This window comes from Trachurus trachurus, assembly GCF_905171665.1.
Source record: "Trachurus trachurus genome assembly, chromosome: 22".
Classification (NCBI taxonomy): Eukaryota; Metazoa; Chordata; class Actinopteri; order Carangiformes; family Carangidae; genus Trachurus; species Trachurus trachurus.
This window is the reverse complement of record NC_139907.1, coordinates 14,527,008-14,546,639: the sequence shown is the minus strand read 5'-3', so window position 1 is coordinate 14,546,639 and position 19,632 is coordinate 14,527,008. Positions and strand designations below refer to the sequence as shown.

The following is a 19,632-nucleotide window of genomic DNA, read 5'->3' as shown; positions in this document are numbered from 1 at the left end:
AAACAGAAAAATGTGGCAAGTCATCGTGTCTCCTAATGAGAGCAAGATCAAGTAAACAAACCAAACTGCAAAGAGGTTAGGAAGACTGAGCATCAATGCTGAACGACATTTGATCCTCTGGAAAACCAAAAGGGAGAAACAGACATCACATCACAACAGCAATTCATCAGCAGCTGATACAGTATATCTGCAAGCATCCAGAACAGGAAACAGACACAATCAGACATCCAACGATGAGCCAGAAACACACCAAAGGCCTGATGAACCGATACAGTACAAATGAAAATGCTACCACATAAGGTAAAGTAGAACAGTACTGATCCTGAAGATCATGTGGAACAGGACTGTGTCTGACTAATAATCTACTTCCTCCTTTAAACTTTGACCTACAAACCAAGACTTGAAGACCAAACACACTGATCGGAGAACAGCCTGGACCAATAACATTAACTATTACCTTTGCCAGTGCCGCATGCATGGATCCTTAAATGTTTGGCATAGAAATACCAGAATATATCATCAACAGTTAACGACACTGATCAATCAAGATTCAATCATTGGTCAAGTGAAATGTATAGGACCTCACTGTTTAGCAAAGTGTATGTTGAAAAGTGGACAAAAGTATGAGTGAAACCACTATCATCCTCCACCTCCGCATAAATGACTATAAAATATGCTTGCGGAAGGACCCAACTAGGATGGAATGGTACCAAAGGAGTGTCAGATGTTGGCTGGTGTCTGAGTTAACCAAGAGAAACTGCTGATAGCAAGATACAGATTCCCTTCACAATAGGAGACTCAAACAAGTCCTGTTCTAACCCTCAAATCTGGGAATGCTGACAACATTCAAGGTCTCCTGCAGAGTTTGTTGTGAACACATCCTGTAATTTCAGCATGGCTCCTCTAACATCAGACAAGATTATTACCATTATATGAAATGCAATGGATTTATTAAGATTTACAGGTGTCTTTGTGGGAGGTGTAGCAATTTGCTCAGCAGCTTATACACAATCCCAGCAGTTAAACAGAAGAAATAAGTTTAGAAACCACAACCATTACAGTATGTGGCCAATGGGTGGAGGGGAGTGTATCTGCTTTGTCGGTTTTATGTTGATGGACATCTGAAAAATGCGGCTGAAACGGTTTCTGTGAGGACACAACATCAGGGGAAAACACAGCACAGGAAAGGCATCTATCGAATTTGTGAAACCATCATGTGGTAATTGCACTGAGGAGATAATGCGATTAGATGCCAAGGTATCTGTTGGACTGAGCATAGCACATGATTGATAGAGCAGTCACTTTGCATGTTTACTTTACAGAAATTAATCAGAGCATCTTGTTGCAGTGTTGAGTAAAAGGAAAAATGGGTGGAGGAAAAAAAAAACCATCAGCCACAATTGTGTGCTGACGTGGGTGAGAAGAAAACTCGCGGCCACAGACTGAAATTATCTTGATAATGACACATTCAACAGAATCTGCATCATTATGAAAGTTCTTTAAATGCTGATGAGCTGGGCTTATACTGTATCATCAATGGCATTGATTAGACTGTTTGCAATTCCCTTTTTGGAAACATTAGATCCTAAGACCTCTGGCAAGAAAAGTGCAAAGTGTAAAAACATTTTTGGAACTTCAAACTCCTGTGCCTCAACACCAGACACATTCGCTTTATGTCCAGACCCCTGACATTAATTTTCGTCATTGCTGTTAACTTTTCACATTCACAGTTAGAATTATCACACATACACATTTTAAAATATGAGCATACCCAAAGAAGTTGTTGGAAAGAAATCACAATTGCACGACTCTATCTACTGGAAGAATATTGGCTCAAATGCACAAATTGCTGTGTACAGTACACACAGTGTAGTTCAACCACAACAGTCTCCATTCAAAGCTATACTTCTCAATCTCTCATCAAATACTCTTGTCACTCTTTATGCTGCTGAGTTCCCTCTTTACACTGGAATTAAAGAAATCCAGAAAATTGAGACTGTATCTGTGGTAATCCCATTGGATTTACAGCTAGGATTATTCACAAAGGATTGGACTGATTGGTGTGAGAAAGCTGTTTTTTTACTCACAATATAAAATCGCTCTGACAGCCTTTCCCTCTCTCTCACTCTCTCCATCATTTTCTGGAGTGTTATTTAAGCAGAGTGTACAATCCACTACATCAAAGTATCTCAGGGAAATGTTGATTATGTATAGTTTTTTTCAGATTTCTGACTAGTCTACAGTCAGCCTACCCATACAGTATAAACTGAATCTTAAGATTGGGTCCTTCTGATGAATATTGTAATTATAGATCATGACAATGTATCACTTATTGAGATGAACAGCAGGAATTGGCAGAATCCATACAGGCCACTACCCGCCACTCTCGCAGCAGTAGCTCTGCCACTCAGGCCATTAGTGGTCAATATTTCAAGATTGACCACTCGTTGAGAGATGCCAGTTTCCATTACCTGAAGGCAACAGAGGGGGGTAGCTCTCTCACATACGTAAGCCAAGACACTGTAATTTGTTGACTGAGAAATGGCAGAGAAGTGGAAAACACTACAAAGAAAATCATAGGGCTTTCAGAAGTCCATCTACGGTATGAGGCAGAATGGAAATATGATATTATTAGAGCTTTTGATCCAACTTTAATGTTGCAGCAACTTTTAAATGAGGCAGGTTTAGAAAATGTTATAGAAAATTCATATATTATATTATTATTGAGTACATTGTAGCTCCATCACTAATAGCCCCTGGCTACACTGCAAAAACTCAAAATCTTTCCAAGAATATTTGTCTTATTTCTTGTCAAAATGTCTCAATTTTAGTCAAAACTAATCTCTTTCCACTTAAAATAAGACTCATCACCTTAACAATTTACTTGTTTTTAGACAGTTTTCACTTGTTTCAAACTAATTTGTAATTTGAAATAAGTAGAAAAATCTGCCAGTGAAATCAAGCTTTTGTGCTTGTAAAAAGAAAAAGAAAAGAAAAACTTGCTCCACTATCAGATTTATATACTTTTTTCAAGTGAAAATATGCTTGAAAAAAGGAAAAAAGTGTCTAAAAACAAGCTACTTTTTAAAATGTGATCAGTCTTATTTAATAAGTTTTGTTTTGACTAGAAATGACATCTTTGACTAGAAATAAGACAAATATTCATGGCAAGATTTTGAGTTTTTGCAGTGTATATGTGTGATTTTCCTGTACTGCAGCAGTTACAGATAAGTGGCAAGGCTTATGCATACACTATAAATCATGCACTGAAAATGTACCAATACCATACCAGCAGATTGAGGTTTTAAAATAGTTGAAGTGCATTCACACATACTGTAGACCAAACTAGGGTAGAAGAACCACTTAAGAGATTCATTCTTAGGTGGCACCTGTGACTGAAAGATTTAAGAGAATTCCTGGCATTCAGACATTTCTTTAGTGACTCTCTACTGGGTAATCATTCCCTCTCATTTATGTCGTATAGCACTGTCTGATGATACTTTCGTAACAGATGCCCTATTGATATTAAAGCAGATATCAGCTTCACGGCCGTTTCGGCTAATGCTGCGTTCAAGGCAGGCTTTTGAAACCGTAAGTTACAGCTTCAAGTCACAACTACGACTTGGTAGCGTTCCAGGTAACCCGTAGCTCGTGTTTTTTACCATCCTGTTGTCTGTGAAAGTTCCCTATAACGGCCACTCGTAACTTCCGACCCGTGAACTCGTACCAGATCGAACTGGTATGACTTCACAGGAAGGAAAACCACAAAGTACGAGTTTCTTTGAACGCACCATGAGTTAGCAGCCCCCGCCCTTGTCAGGCATCAATTGGTCCTCGTGCTACGTCACCACATTCACGCGCATCCCTTGGCTGCACACACAGCCCTTCATGCCGTTCTCTCTCCTCATTGGATAACACTTGTATCCCACAAGGAAAATTTTCTCCTCGGGTTACAGCAGAGCAGAGTGACGGAGAGACTCGTGTTTAGGCTGAAATACTTCATGTAAGTGATTGCTGACGGAAAATAGGACTATTTAGGACTTATATTAACAAAAACATTCCACTGATATCTGCTTTAAGTAGTCATTTCAGGTCTAAAGTGGGATGGTAGTTGCTTACAGTAACTTAAGAGTTGTTAATTATACTAATGATCAAGTTTCACAAACGTACACTTCCTCATGATACGAGTTCCTCATGATCCAGGGAAAGAATCTGGCCAATATGACTTTGAACACTCATAAACCTCAGAAAAAAGAATCAGGGTAAGAATACTAAAATGTTCCTTTCTAAGTCTCAGTGTACATGAAGCACATGGCAGTTATGACCTTCTGATATCAGTAAACATAGGCTTTATTCTCCATCTGAAACATTTTCCATTATTTCATTTTAAATCAAATGCCCTGAGCTATAACGTACTTGCGGTATACAAAAACGGCGTGTGTTCTTGGCATATATGTGATTAAATATTGTGCGCTATGGCTGCACAAACAAAGATCTAATCAGCCCACAGTTAACATCTCAGCTGAGACCAGTGCGCCGCATGTATCTAGAGAACAATCTCGCACAGGCTCAGATCTTGCTCACAACACGCACAGTGCTGCAGGGCTCACTTCTCACGCTAACAATCAGCCTTCTTAGTGTTTTATTCCACTACCACGTCGATGACACCCAACTGTTCTTTTTTGTTAAAGCCCACTGACACTGTTAGGGCTTTGAGTTAAAAGTCAGAAAAGCGAATTATAAAATGCTCTTGTAAACAAAATCGCTGACTCACTGAGGGAGCAATTAATGGTAGGGTTGGTATTTTTACTTGTGTTGTCACTCAGTTAGAGGTCCAAGGTTGACAGTTTTTAGTAAAGTTTTGATGTTGGGTGTGGTCAAAGGTATGTTATGCTTGGTTGCACCTGTAACCACACCCAATAGTGATATCACAGACTCTTGGAATACACCTGTACATCAAGCAGAAATCTAGATGTTCATGAAGATGAATGGCAATCATGACGTAAACAACTGCAGTAGGCCCTACCCTACACTACAAACACATATTTGAGCTTTAGAATAAAACAAGTTTATAATGATCAAATTTAGCTGTAATGGAGAACTTTAATGTAAACACAACTGGTCCTATACCAGTGACATTGAAATGAGGGTTTAAAGTTCCTAGAAATGAACGTCTTTTTCCTGTTTCCTGTTTGTGTACACCAATGTGTTTAAAGAATTGGGTGAAGCTGAATAATTTAATTTGATACTAGATAAAGTTGGTTTTGAATAGAATTCCCTCTCTCTCTCTCTCTCTCTCTCTCTCTCTCTCTGCCTCTGTGTTTTTAGCACATTAGCATATAACATTGAAGTTTGCAGCATCTTTGCAGGGTTGTTAGTGCCTCACTGCCATTTTCTTTTTATTATTTTAGAGTAGCTCGGTGTGTTAATTGACAGGCCCATCTTTTCTGTCAATAACTCGATTCTTATTTTGTTCAACACTTCTTCCAAATTCAAAGTCAAGATGTCAAGGTTTCTGTTCTTTTTAATAGGACTTGCATACAATTTCTCTGGGCTTCTGTGATGCAGCATGGACCCGTCCTGCTTACTGTAATTTGCAAATGACTGCTTTCTAAAAACTCATTAAAGAAACAACAAAAGTACAAAAGTAAACTTTTGACCAAGCGTATAAGAGGAATTATTATTTGAATGAAATTCAAGCTTGTAGCACTTTTCCAAGGAAACAGTTTAGCTGCTTGAATCTATTTTCATGTTGAAAAGAAGTTTCTTTCTATGGCATGGCATTTAGAATCGCAAGGAAGCGAGTTGGTCTCAACACTTAATTTAGTCCATCATGCATCTTGTTGACCATGTCTGTTCACTTTCAGCCCTTCTTAAAAACAGCAATTGATCTTGGTGTCTAATTGTCTAATTTAGTTTATTGCATTTCTGAGTGATTCAAGTTTAGGTATGGTGCCTATAGCAAACAGGAAGTTGCTGTAACTAGTGACAGTCTGTTATCAAGAACTACTGATTCATTTCAGGTGTTTTAACCATCATGTTAACTGTATGCACAAACACTGAAGATTGTGGATTGTGTGGTTTTATTTGATAAGATCTTGTGCACTACAGCTGAACAAATTGTACAAGATCTAATCAGCCCACAGTGAACGCCTCTTCTGAGACCACTACTGTAAGAGCTGGTGTAGAAGTTACTGTTTTTGTTTTCTGATCTAACACGATCGTTATCTTTAGATTCTATGGAATTTTTAAAAAGAAGTCAGTGTAAACATTCATCAGAATTCTAAGATAAGACAGCAGATTTCTTATGTGTTATACACCTCCACAAATATGGCCGCTCCTTCCGCAAGTTTGAAGGTCTGTTATGATACCAGTCCATCTGCAAGCTCACCTGAAACTCAAGTTAACTTTATAACCTTTCAAAAGGGATCTGACATCTGTTCACATCAAGATTAATCGTGCTTTTAAAGGAAGTTCGGTCTGAGAGAGAAAAAATGTTTTTGATCATTTTTGTACCTTTATTCTGATCTCAGGCAAACTCTGTGTCCTGTTTTAAAGGACATCCTTTATGGTCTGGCCTTCTTAAACTAAATCTTTTTAGTTTTTTATTCTTCATTCCTGTATTTTAACGTTATACTGTCATGGATTTTAAATTGCACTAACTATTTCATTGTTGAGCACTTTGTAACTTTGCTTGAAAGGTGCTCTATAAATACAAAAAAAATATTATTATTATTTATTAATTTATTTTAAAAAATCTATCTCTGGCAAGTCTTCAAACCTGTGATACGTAATCACCGGAGTGCCCTTTGTCTTTAATGTGCAGGTTTCTTGTCTACAGATTAATTACCTATGGGAAATATCCATTATAAAAGACTGAAAATTCAAATAAGTCCAGAGAGGGGAGGTTTGCGTGGAGCTGAGTGGGCACACATGTCTACAGAACACATCAAAATTTCTATTATCATTCAACAGTAGATCAGCAGTTGAACTATTAACGAATAGAGGAGCTATAGCTTATAACACATCTGAGCTGGCTTTAACAAATACATACATAAATATAATATAATATAAACTATTCAATTTTATTCCCATTTTCTGCACCCTATTCTTATTTTTAGTCATATACACCCTGTATAGTTCTGTTTGTTTCATCGCTTTCCGTCAATATATACTGAGCCTCTGACAGGGTTTCAGGTTGTCCTCTTGAGCTCTCGTCAAACATCCGTTGTTGTCTCCCAGAGGGAACATTCTTTTCCAACCTCTGCCCCTTTGCTTTTATGATTCATACACACACTCAAACACAGACAATAAAGATAAAAGCACTACTGTTTGTCACCCAACACTGATATGAATGCTAACTGCAGAGCTTCTTCACTTGAATATATCAAATTTAGATTGGTGTTGTTGGGTATGCATCTTCTTCACTTTATTTTAATCACTGGCTTAAGGGAAGAGTCATTATTTTTTGTTTTGTTCATTATACCTGCACAATAAATTAATTCTCTAATGGCATCTTAAATGTTGCTGACTACATCTAATCCACAAAAGTCAATGAAGAAATTGCACTTTTCAATGAGTGACAGCAAGCGGTGTTATTGCACTGCACTCACCTGCAACAAAATGGTGTTAATTGTATGGTATCTCCTTCGTCCCATAGATGTTAATGCAGCACAAGTAGGCGGTAGGACAGAGGTTGCATTTGACATCTTTAAGGTTATAGTCCTCAACTTCTTTATTGTATCAACCCCAGTTTTTTAAGGCGTTCATGTGGAGCACTTATGTTACTATGGCCTTTAAAATACATGTATGCTCAGTTGTTCCCGTTCTATCTTTCGGGGATTCAGAGGGATACACATGCACAAGTGATATGCAGGAGTGCATATGTCATCAGGGATCAGAACCACCCAAGACAAGACAGTAAACCAACATTCAAATTACACAGTGGCTAAATCTGGCATGCGTGTAATCTGGTAAGGAGGGACAGCTGCTCCCAGGCATTATGAGGAGAAAACATATTTGTTTTTACAAAGAACACAAGTCTCTTTGTTTTCTCATGTCCTATTTCTGATCATGTAGCTCCTCTGCTCTTTGGGATTTTGCTGTAGGAGACAGACTTGACAGTGTGAAGACTCAGCAGACACGTCAGCTCACACCTGCTCTCGTCAGGCCTCAGTCTGTGTCAGCCGTCTGAAATATAGTGTTTTTACTTACAACAAACACGCCTGTCATTGCGATGAGCAACGTGGAGAGATTCATAGTATATTTTTACAGCATTTTCAGTGGATAATTAGTTCAGTTATGTAAACAGAATTAATGGGGCTGTTTGTTAATCTGTGCAGCTACTGTAACTAGCTGGGCAATTCAATGTTATTGATGACAGTGATTAATCACAAACTGCATGCTACTGCAATTAAATGGTTAATTTAAGGTACAGATATTCAAAATAGAATAGAAATCCTCTGAGAGATTAATGTGTTTGGAAGGAATTTGGTTTGTTTAAGATGAGGTTTCACCTATTTTGGGGTGGAAGTAACACCAGACTAAGAAAGAGTGAACTTCTGTGATCCTGCACAAGACCATACCTAAAATTTATCATCTGTTTTGTTAAAACATATTTAATGCTGAGAATGTTCTAATCACGAGCCTCTTCTATCATCACCGCCCAGATTTAAACCAGATCCTCATGTGTCATGCGTCTTTCTCTCTTTCTCCTCTTTCTTCCTAATACACATACACTAGATATGCACATAGCTGGCTGTGACAGATAATCTCTGCATCAGCTCATCGTAGGCCCACTCTCAGTAAAGGGCCTCTCAGGTGTCCTAGATATACACTGGACCTGTTCCACTTTCTGAGGGTCAAGTACATATAGCGAGTGTGAGGAGTGTGTTACTTTAGCGTAGAAAAAGAAACATCGGTGGGAAGGATGTCTCTGCAGTGGGAGGCTTTAATGTGTTGGAAGCCGCATTTTAACATCCTGCATTTTAACATTACTGCAACAAAACATGTTTTTTAAACTTTCATGAGCAGAGAAATCCTCATTTTCCTGCTAAGAAGTTAAATTGGCTCATTTTCAACAATCTGGAACAGATTGTCCTATCAGCTTTAGAGGGGCTGAGATTATCCTTCTCAGGCTTTATAATGAGTCCTGAGGTTTGTACCCAGAGGTTTGAACAGACCACTGTCACTAGTTAGCTCCACTCCCGTACGCCTTCTCTGCAGAACATTTGTTACAGTAGCACACGAATCAGTCACCATAAATCAACACGAACCTGTGAAGCCCCTCCAGTGTCCTCCTGTTCGAGTTCCTGTGAGGATTAATTGTTTGGTATTTCACGTTCGACACGACTGCATTCGCGTGTGTGTGGGTGTGCTGGTGGTGGACGGTTGGAGCATGCTGCAAATGGTGCACGTACTGTACATGCAATTGTGTATGTGCAAGCTGAGACACAGCCTGGGAGAAACACCTACGATCCTCGTTCCCATGCACCTGTGAACAGCTGGGATATGACAAATCCTCGAGAAGTAATGTAATTCTGTTTGCTATTTCCTGAACTGCAGCGCAACACGGCAGCATGTTACTGTACACTTCATATAGTGTACGCCAACCATTCATGAAATACACTTCCATTATTCTGCATGGCTGCGCTGCTCTTTCTGTTGACTCTGACTTCATAGGCAAGGACTCAGTCTCTCTGCTGTCTGTGTTGATTGTAGACACGTTTACTTTCAGTCTGAAGTCATGTCGACTGTTCAAACGTTCCTACCTATCTATATTTTATAGTTTCATTTCCCGCATATATGATGCAACCAACCTATGTATAATTCATTATTTGTATGGCACTGGGCAATCTGGATTGTAAAAAGAAAAAGAAAAAAATCTGTTTGTAAATCAAACAACAGCGTCCTGCAGCAAAATGAGCCACAGTCATTGGCAGCTTTGAGGCAGGGCAGCTCACCATTGGCTGTGAGTGAGAATATCAACTGTGCATGAAGATTTAAGTTTGAAATATCTTTTCAGTCCAGAGCATAGACTGTAAAAAAAAAAAAATGGACGTAGCATCCGTGACGTCGCCCATTGGTTTTGGGGAGTCGTTTTTGTGACTCAAATATGGCGGCCTGAACAGCGCCATGTTGGATTTACCGGCCGAGAACCCGCCCACTGGCCTCGAAGCAGCTGTCTCCAGACCGCTCCGGACCTGTCACTCAGCGTTTCCGCGCCCTAATTGGCGAGAATTTTAAACCTAATAATAGTAAAACGGTAGAGTTAAAAAAAATTCACCCCCCTCAGAGTGTGTGCGGGGGTAGAAACTATCGGTTGAGACCAAAAAACATGATGGCACCAGGCTTTGATCATGTTTATTGAGGATGTAAAATCGGCGATTTTAACATGGGGGTCTATGGAGAAAGGCTGCTTTCTGACACCAGCCCCCAGTGGCAGCCGAGAGGATTGCAGTTTTTTGAACGCGGAAGTGAGCTTCTCAGACCGACAACTGCCCCCTTGGTCCAGAGTAGCGTCTGGAGGTATTCCCATTAGGCTGTCAATGTTCACCTGAAAGCAAAAGTGTGCAAGTTGCAATAGGAGTATTAACTGAAGGCAGGTCAGATCAGCATTTCAACATCTTTGTAAACTCAGACCATCTCTCGTCTGACCATACAGGGCAGTAACGGGATGATCTTCACACACTACACTTAAAGAAAAAAAAAAAAACCCACCTGAAACAATTCCAGAAAGTGAGGTGGAGATAAATCCCCAGTGGAAGTTACACACTTGTTTGAAGTTGAAGATTACAAAACGGTTCACAGCGTGATTCTGTGTAAAGATTCGACTCCCCCGGTCTCCTGCTTTATCCAAACATTCTTCCATTTACCCCATCATCAATCCCCACAGCCTCTCCCTCTCTTCATTGATGTAAACTTCAATCACCCCCACATTCCCCACAGCCCCTTGTCCACTCCCATACACACACACACACACACACACACACACACACACACACACACACACACACACACACACACACACACACACACACACACAGTAGATCCTTGCTCACCTACCATATAGTGTGCGCTCGAGTAAACAGCAGACATTAGCTGACAGCAGGGGTAGCCATGCCTCTGCCTCCTCTGAGCTAAATCAGTTAGCCTATCTCCAGCGGGGCCATGCAGTGTTTGCAGGCCTGCTGGGTTCACAGGGTATTACTGTACAGTGCTGTACTCTAATGTTGCACCCAGACCAACAGACTGCACACTCTGCAGCATCTGCTTGGATTTGGCCCAAGTCTGAAAAGGAATGAATTGGATTTGCAGTGAACTGGGTGTGATGCAAAGGAGCCAATAGCCAGGGCTGTGATCTTGCATATGGCTCTCCTTGACCCTTTTAAAATCTTGTTCTTGTTTTTACTGTGACCTTGGGGAGGGGGGGGTACAACAAACCAAGAGCATCCTCATTTTTTTTTGGGAAGATAAATTCAAATCCCACCTGATTGGGCTGAGCCATGACTTGCTGTATTAGATCTTCAATTTCAAAGCCAGATGTAGATGCTAATATATTTCACACAAACAATTTAGGCAAGGCCTGTTCTTGACTGAAAATCTTTTCCTCTCATCCATTCATTATGAAGCTCATTATCTCATTGTGCCGTGCACCAGACCCTTTGGAGATAAGCCTTGTCCTTGACTTGTGTGATGTGTAAACAGATAAGCTGTGTGGCCATCTATCATGCATGCTACTGTACATAGGTGGGTGTACGCGTGCGCGCGTGTGTGTGTGTGTGTGTGCATCCATTAATATGTTACAGTACCAGAGGACACATTCAAGTTATCTCACTGCGTGGTGTGTTCAGTAGCTGCAGCATTACAACTCTTGCTGTGTCATGCTTCACCCATCAGCCATCTGTCTGCAGCTGATGTTTTCTATGATTTTTTTTTTTTTTTTTTTTTTTCAATTTTGCTTATGCAGTACGCACAAAAGAAATATGTTCATAACCAGATAGATAGATTTATAGGGAACTGCACCCATCACTGTTTTGTCATCAGGATAATCTCAGTTTAGGCTGAAAGCATTTCAGCCAAGGTATGTGGAGTTTGAAAGATGTAAACATGTAGTCAACAGTATGGGAAATGAAGGATCCAAAGTACAAAGAATTTTAATTCAATACCCAAACTACTTTGATTGTTACCTCCTTGTGTTTGAAGTAAAGTGCAAATATAAATTGCTGGGATGCTTCAGCTTCTGCCTGTTGTTTAGGAAAGTGCAGATTGCAAAAATCAAACTTTGTTTACCTGTCATTCACTAGAGATCAATATGATGCATACTTAAAGGAAGTTTCGTTTCTTTTTCCTTTTTATTTATTTTTTAGTAAAACCTGAATTGCAAATTTATTTGACCATTGAAAAATAAAATATAGATTTAAGTCAGAAGTGAACTAGTTCTTCACCAGATCAGAAACCTGCCTGCAGGCAGGGAACTACAAAGCAGGACATTCCAGGGCTGATTTCCAGTCAGATCTTTCAAAATAAAACTACTGTGACAGGATCCAGATCGTGGATTACATTTCTATTTTTTCTCAAATGATCTTTTACCCAGACTTCACACTCCTACTGTATAGTGTCTGGATCCCTGGTAACAATTGTTTGCTTGAGGAGAACGAGGCATTTGACGTGGCTACAGAACTACACAGAACTGATGCTGGTGATTCAAGGAACAGCAGTGGATGCTCACATGACTAGAAACCAATGACACTAACACAAACTAAAAGAGCTGTTCCTTTTCTGGGGCATCATTATAATTCATAAAAGCTGCAGTGTAGATGAGTAGAGGTTAGTGAGACCAGCGCTGCCTGCACGTGTTTGCCTGGGTGGGTATAATCTGTGCCCTTTTGCTCGCTGTTAAGCAGTATCTTCAGGTCTTCGATGGAGGGCAGCCAGTAGTCCATTACCCTTTATGCCATTTTAATGTCATGGCACAGGTTTATATTAGAGCCGGACAAAGCAGGAACAAAAACATATGCTTGCATAATATATATAGTCAGTGTGAGAGGACTCTGAATGAACGGTTCCTATAACTACAGCTTGAGGTCTGATGATCTGTTGGTTTTTATAGGGAGCATTAGGTCAACTCCACTCCAGGTTTAGCTTGTTGAGCAGCTGTTAAAACATCTGTCCTCTGAGTCTAGTGGTATATTAGTTTATATATTACACCACTGTTTAAACATTTCATTAGCGATAGGAACCAAATTTTTATGATTGCTAATTTGTACTTTAATGAACAAGTCATATTCCAAATAGAAATCGTAAATTACTGGGACAGCTCATTCATTTCAGCAACAATGAATTGTTTACTATAAAGATTAGTGAATTAAATGTAATGGAGCTGAAGGAGTTTTCCAGCAGCGATTCCCTAAGATTATCTCCACTGAGAGCATGCACTGCATATGAAAAACTCACAGTGCTCCAAACCAATCAGTGCTCAGTTTGGTTTATGAAAATGTTCATGCTCACCTGAGAGTCTGCAAAAGAATGCACCAAACAGACAGCCTACTCCTGAAGTCGCTTATTTGCTGTCATAAGCAGGAGCACAATAATCCCCCTCAAGAGCCCAGCTGCCAGTCAACACTCCAGTTAATGGAGGTGATTCGCAGGGTTGTATCAGGAACAAACACGCACTCAGAAATCAGTCTTGATGCTTGTAATGTGCCGGCAGAAGGATGTGTTAAGTGTGGAAATAAAAAAGCAAACATTTTTTAATTACTGCAGCACACATCGTTGTTTGTTTTCCGGCAGCTTTGCTTCTTTGTATTCCAGCATCACTTCATAGCTTGTTGATGTGTGAAATGCAAAATATTCCCAAGAAAATAATTAACAAGTAGACAAACCCCCACTCCAATAGCAAAAATCTTGTTAATTTGTGTCCCTAATCCCTCTCGTTCATTTAAGCATGCCATGTTAAAAGTTTATAAAAAGAAAATATTTAAAGTTAACCATTTTCATTTGCCATAAGGTTGATATGGGTGTAGTTTCTGTCAGGTTTCCATGTGTTATCTGAGCTGTCGTAACGTCCCATTTCAGCTGCAATGAAGTCATCATGTCACTTGCATGTTTTCCATGTCTCCTCTGGATGATGAATAATCAGTATTTATGCAGCTGCATTTAAATAACAAATTAAAACAAACCTTATCTATGACAAACAGCAGGGAGGGAAACATTTTGTGTTTATTAACAGTACTTTGAAGAACTCATCTCCACTGGGACAGAATACCACGTTTCCACATTTCAGTTCCTACTTATTCTGTTGTAGTTAAAAGTGAGTCAGCTTTCTGTTACTCCCACCTGGAGGCAACATGGTCGATCTCTCTTTGTACCACTCTGCTCCAGTTTCCGAGCACCATTAACAGCAATGTGATGTGCTGCGGTGTTACACAGCAGGTTTATACTGTATGTAACCTTATCTGGGGCCTTGGAGTTGTTGCAGTGGTTAATAATATGTGCTGTGAAACATATTTTTTAACATAAAATCCAAACAACATCCTGAGGCAGTGAGGCAGAGGTGGGAAATATCTGAGCCAATTGTGCATTGTTTTAGAGGAGACCTTTCTAAGTGACATAAAAGACAGGAAATGACAAGCCGCCTAACTGATTTCAAACCACTGATGTTGCAGCAACTTAAAATTAGACAGTTTTATTTAAGCATTTTCATTGGAAAACCAAGTGGATGCTACTGTAAAAGGAACGGCCAACAGATAGCTGTGAATTATTAACAGTTGCCCTAACCCTAACCCAGAAGGAATATTATCAATATAAATGCTAAGAAGTTACACTGGATTCCTCAGTAAAGCACATGTACTGTATTGTGAATAGTTTGATATAGAGTTTATAGCAAAGCAAACTGATCATGGTAACACTGATAAAGCGTCTCTATTTGCCTCTCCAGTGTCAGACTTGTAAAAAAAAAAAAAATGAACACAATGACAGAAGGTGTGTGGGTGTTAAGTCCATGTATCAAGTTTTAATGCTCCTTATTCAGGTCCAGGTTGAGTTTACAGGTTGTTCATGTGCATTTATGGCCCCTAATGTGTGTGCTTTGTCATGTAGGTGTGTGTGTGTGTGTGTGTGTGTGTGTGTGTGTGTGTGTGTGTGTGTGTGTGTGTGTGTGTGTGTGTGTGTGTGTGTGTGTGTGTGTGTGTGTGTGTGTGTGTGTGTGTGTGTGTGTGTGTGTGTGTGTGTGTGTGTGTGTGTGTGTGTGTGTGTGTGTGCATATGCAGAACACGGGGGAGGGGAAAGATGAATACAGCTAATCTTCCTACTATTTTTCTCTCTCATTTCTTTCTTGGCAGGATGAATCTGCTGCAGAGGAAGCTGCATGAATGTCAGACAAAACCTTCTTATCTATATGGACGCTGCAACTGAAAGTTTATCTGACAGTCAATGCTGTGAAGAGGAAAACCTCAATGCACAAGCAGTTAACACCAGGAACCTGAGCAGAAAAGCTTTGCTGATCATGGCACTTTAGTTCAAATTTCTACCTACCTGCCCAAACCATGTGGATATTCGACAATTATCTTCAAGCAGCCTGGACAAACTGAATATTTCTTCGTCTGATTTTGATGCTGATCATGTATGTAATGTTCACGTCTTCCAGTATCACCGAAGACACGAGGCACGGCCGAGTTTCAATAGAAACCTCAATTTAGAAGGCTTCACGTGGACTTCAGAGTAGATAAGAGAGGCAACAAGCGAACCAGTGTATCTGTCGTCATCATCTTCCCACATGCAGCTCCCTGCTTAGCGTTATTGAAAAGGAGGAGCCCGTTAAAGCATTTGATAGATAGGAAGGCTCGGTCTGAAGGTGTTGTTGCCGGCTGGATGGTGTTAGGAGATGAGATAAGAGCACTGGGAAGAGGCACAAGAAGTGGCTGTGTGACGGGAGACGCATACAAATTAGGGTTTTGTCTCTCCTGCAGCTAAACCAGTGAGGCCAATCAATACTGGAGAAATGAAATGGACAAATTAGTCTGCTTCAATTACAGGAGGCTCAGTAGTGAAGTGTGAATTGTTTGCTAAAGGTTGGTATAACCTCAGATTGTGATACACAGGATGCGGAATACAAGGAAATACTGTCTTAGTTACTGAAAGGAAGATAAAAGGCAACCTTTTATACTTCCTGTTTAGATGAAACCAACAGTGCCATGAAAGAGTCTCGCCTTGTACAGTGCCATGTCTGAACAGTTTCAGATTTTAATGATGAGGCTGTGCTATACCCTCTAGAAATACGGTTTTAAAAGGAACCGGAGCGAGATGGATAATAACTCACTGGACTACTTCATCGGGAACTTCACAGAGATCCCAAACACCACCACCGCTCCGCCATGGAGCGAGGCCACGCTGCTCGGCCTGCAGGTCTCCCTGTCGGCGCTGTTGGCTATAGTCACACTAGCCACCGTGCTTTCGAACGCTTTTGTCATCGCCACCATCTTTCTGACCAGGAAGCTCCACACGCCCGCCAACTTCCTGATCGGCTCCCTGGCCGTCACAGACCTGCTGGTGTCTATCTTAGTGATGCCGATTAGCATCGTCTACACCGTCAGCAAGACCTGGTCTCTGGGGCAGATTGTCTGTGACATCTGGCTGTCATCTGACATCACCTTCTGCACGGCCTCCATCTTGCACCTGTGTGTGATCGCACTGGACCGATACTGGGCCATCACAGACGCTCTGGAGTACTCGAAACGCCGCACCATGCGCCGGGCGGGGATGATGGTTGCCGTGGTGTGGGTGATCTCCATATCGATTTCCATGCCTCCACTTTTCTGGCGGCAGGCCAAGGCCCACGAGGAGCTGAAGGAGTGCATGGTGAATACAGATCAGATCTCTTATACCCTGTACTCTACCTTTGGAGCCTTCTACGTTCCCACAGTGCTTCTCATCATCCTGTACGGACGGATCTATGTTGCCGCCCGCTCTCGCATCCTAAAGACGCCGTCGTCCTCTGGGAAACGTTTCACGACAGCGCAGCTCATCCAGACCTCTGCAGGCTCGTCTCTCTGTTCTCTGAATTCCGCCTCCAACCAGGAAGCACACCTACACTCTGGCAACGTGGGAGGAGGAGGAGGAGGAGGAGGAGGAGGATCGCCTCTGTTCATGAACAGTGTGAAAGTGAAGCTGGCAGACAACGTGCTGGAGAGGAAACGTCTGTGTGCAGCCCGGGAGAGGAAGGCAACCAAGACTCTGGGCATCATCCTGGGCGCGTTCATCATCTGCTGGCTCCCATTCTTTGTCGGCACGCTCGTCATGGCCATATGTAAAGAGTGCTGGTTCGATCCGGTGCTTTTTGATATATTTACCTGGCTGGGATACTTGAACTCCCTCATCAATCCTGTAATCTACACCATGTTCAACGACGAGTTCAAACAGGCGTTCCAAAAACTCATCAAATTCAGACGGTTTTCGTGAAAAATATCGCAGTGGATTAAAACTGATTATCTCTCGGGAAACAGGGAGTGAAAGAGACACAAGTTATCAAACAAGAATATGAATTATAATGATAATGAAAGTACTGTACACTTAAATGTACCATCTTGTTAACACATGCTAAGTGTGATATGTTTCTTTTTTCTTTTTTACATCAACAGCTCAGTGCCATAGCTCTTTAGATACCTAAAGTATAGCCGTCATATAGATTTATGCATGCATGCTTTAAAAGATTTAAATCTTTACCGCCAGTGATTATGGCTCTCATCTTAAAAAGATAAATAAAGAGCACTTGAAGTCTATTTCATGTCAAGGGGACACTGCTGATATTTCTTGAACAAAAGCAAAGATTAAAAAAGAAAAAACAAAGACTGGTGCATCTGTATGGGAAAGGTAAATTCAGAGTGACTGGAGTCAATCCAGTGGAAATGAAAAGCCATGAAATCTATGTCGTCTCAATCTCTATGTCATACTGTATGCTGCTGCTCCCATGATGTTTCTGTGCTACAGTAAAAAGTCAATCCTCCAGAGATTCAGCAAAAGTGTCTCCATATGTGCAATTATAGTTGAAAGCAGTGTGTGTGTGTAAATGTAGCTACTGCACTGTAATATATGCGTGTTTGAGGAGGGGAGGATTGTCAAGTGTTTGACATTTACTGTATGCGTGCTATATTCTCCACCGGGGGTTTGTCTCATCATTACAGAGCGATGGGAACAGCATTTTTTACTCTGCCTCCGAATATTAAGTAACAGCTTGTGTTACTAGAAATAAATATACCTCTCCAAAAATTCCTATGCTATGATAAGCTCAAACAAAAAAAGATAAAGTGATAGTAAAAGATCAGAGTACCAAAAGCAAATGAAATATTAATGTTGAGGAACTTGATTTTTTAAATTTTGGCAGAAGCTCGGCCTTGCTGGAAAACTTATTTGCCAACGTTAAAGTGCTGACAATGAAAAAAACAACATCATTTCAGTGTTTGCTCTGCTGACATGCTCATCCCTGACAACATAAGGCTTATGATTCAAAAATACTCTGAGGTGTATGATGGATTCAGCTCACAAAATGTATAACAGATCAAAAGATAAAAGGGAGTAAAAAAGATTACCAGTATATTACTTACGTTATATCAGTTGTCACTAAATACCAACTCCAGTGTGAATCAACAAATGTTCAATCCTACTATATTAAATATGTAAAGACGACATGTGTTACATTCTCACACTGGTGAAAATAGAAGTAACTGGCACAGATGTGATTTATTCTAAAAGCTATGAAATCATATAAATGTAGTCTTATACAACACTCCTTCAAAAAGAAAACAGCCCTCCTGGAGGCTTTAATATTCAGTATTGAAAGGTGGTTAGAGGTGTAGTTTGAGCTTTGGGTCTTTTGTTCTTTACTGCATTATGTTGTCAGGTGTTACTATTCAGAATATAGAAGAACAAAAGAAAGTAACTTCACTGGCAGTGAGTGAAACTTGAATTGATGGTATATTTACTACATGTGGATTTGGTCATTTATGAGTGGAGTAATCAAGAGATAGATTCTCATTGTTAATGTACAAACACACAAAAACTTCTTGAAATTGAGACTTTGTCCTGCAACTTTTACAAAAAAGGAGCTGGATGACCTTCATGTGTTTGTCCAATGGATTGTTTTCAGTGAGGACCACTGCTGTGGTCAGAGTCCAGTGTGTGCCAGCTACAGGCATGAGTTCAGAGGGCTGGTGGTGCACAACTGGGACTGGACGACCTTGAGATTTGTTCTGATACTTTGTTCAATCCAATCAGATATGGAAAATTAAGAAGCAACTGCAAATACTGTATAAAATAAAATTTTAGTTTCTTGGTCTTTGGATAATATTTGCTTGGTAGGTTATGCAGTATAAATATGAAATTCATATCCTAAATAAAAATTACTGCATGACTCCACCCCTGGAGCAACTACATAGGATGACCTAATGGATCTCCTAATGGATCTCCATCTGTTTCTGCCATTAATACTTCATGTCCATCTCTCAGAGTGGCTTCTGTATATACTGCATACTGTATATACTGTCCATCTCGATGAAGCCTCCGGTCTTTACATGACTGACTGGGTGGCTGGAAGGAGTGAGCAATCTTTGAACTAGTCCATGCAATCATGCTGGAGCA

The 19,632-nt window shown here is 40.4% G+C and overlaps 1 protein-coding gene across 1 annotated transcript; it reads left to right on the top strand.

Annotated features, from left to right (window-relative positions):
* Positions 1–16,302: 16,302 nt before the first annotated feature.
* Positions 16,303–17,457, top strand: htr1d (5-hydroxytryptamine (serotonin) receptor 1D, G protein-coupled; the record flags this gene model as incomplete). Its single annotated transcript, XM_083998587.1, has 1 exon — positions 16,303–17,457. The coding sequence occupies one exon, from the start codon at positions 16,303–16,305 to the stop codon at positions 17,455–17,457; it is 1,155 nt and encodes a 384-aa protein (XP_083854713.1).
* Positions 17,458–19,632: the final 2,175 nt, after the last annotated feature.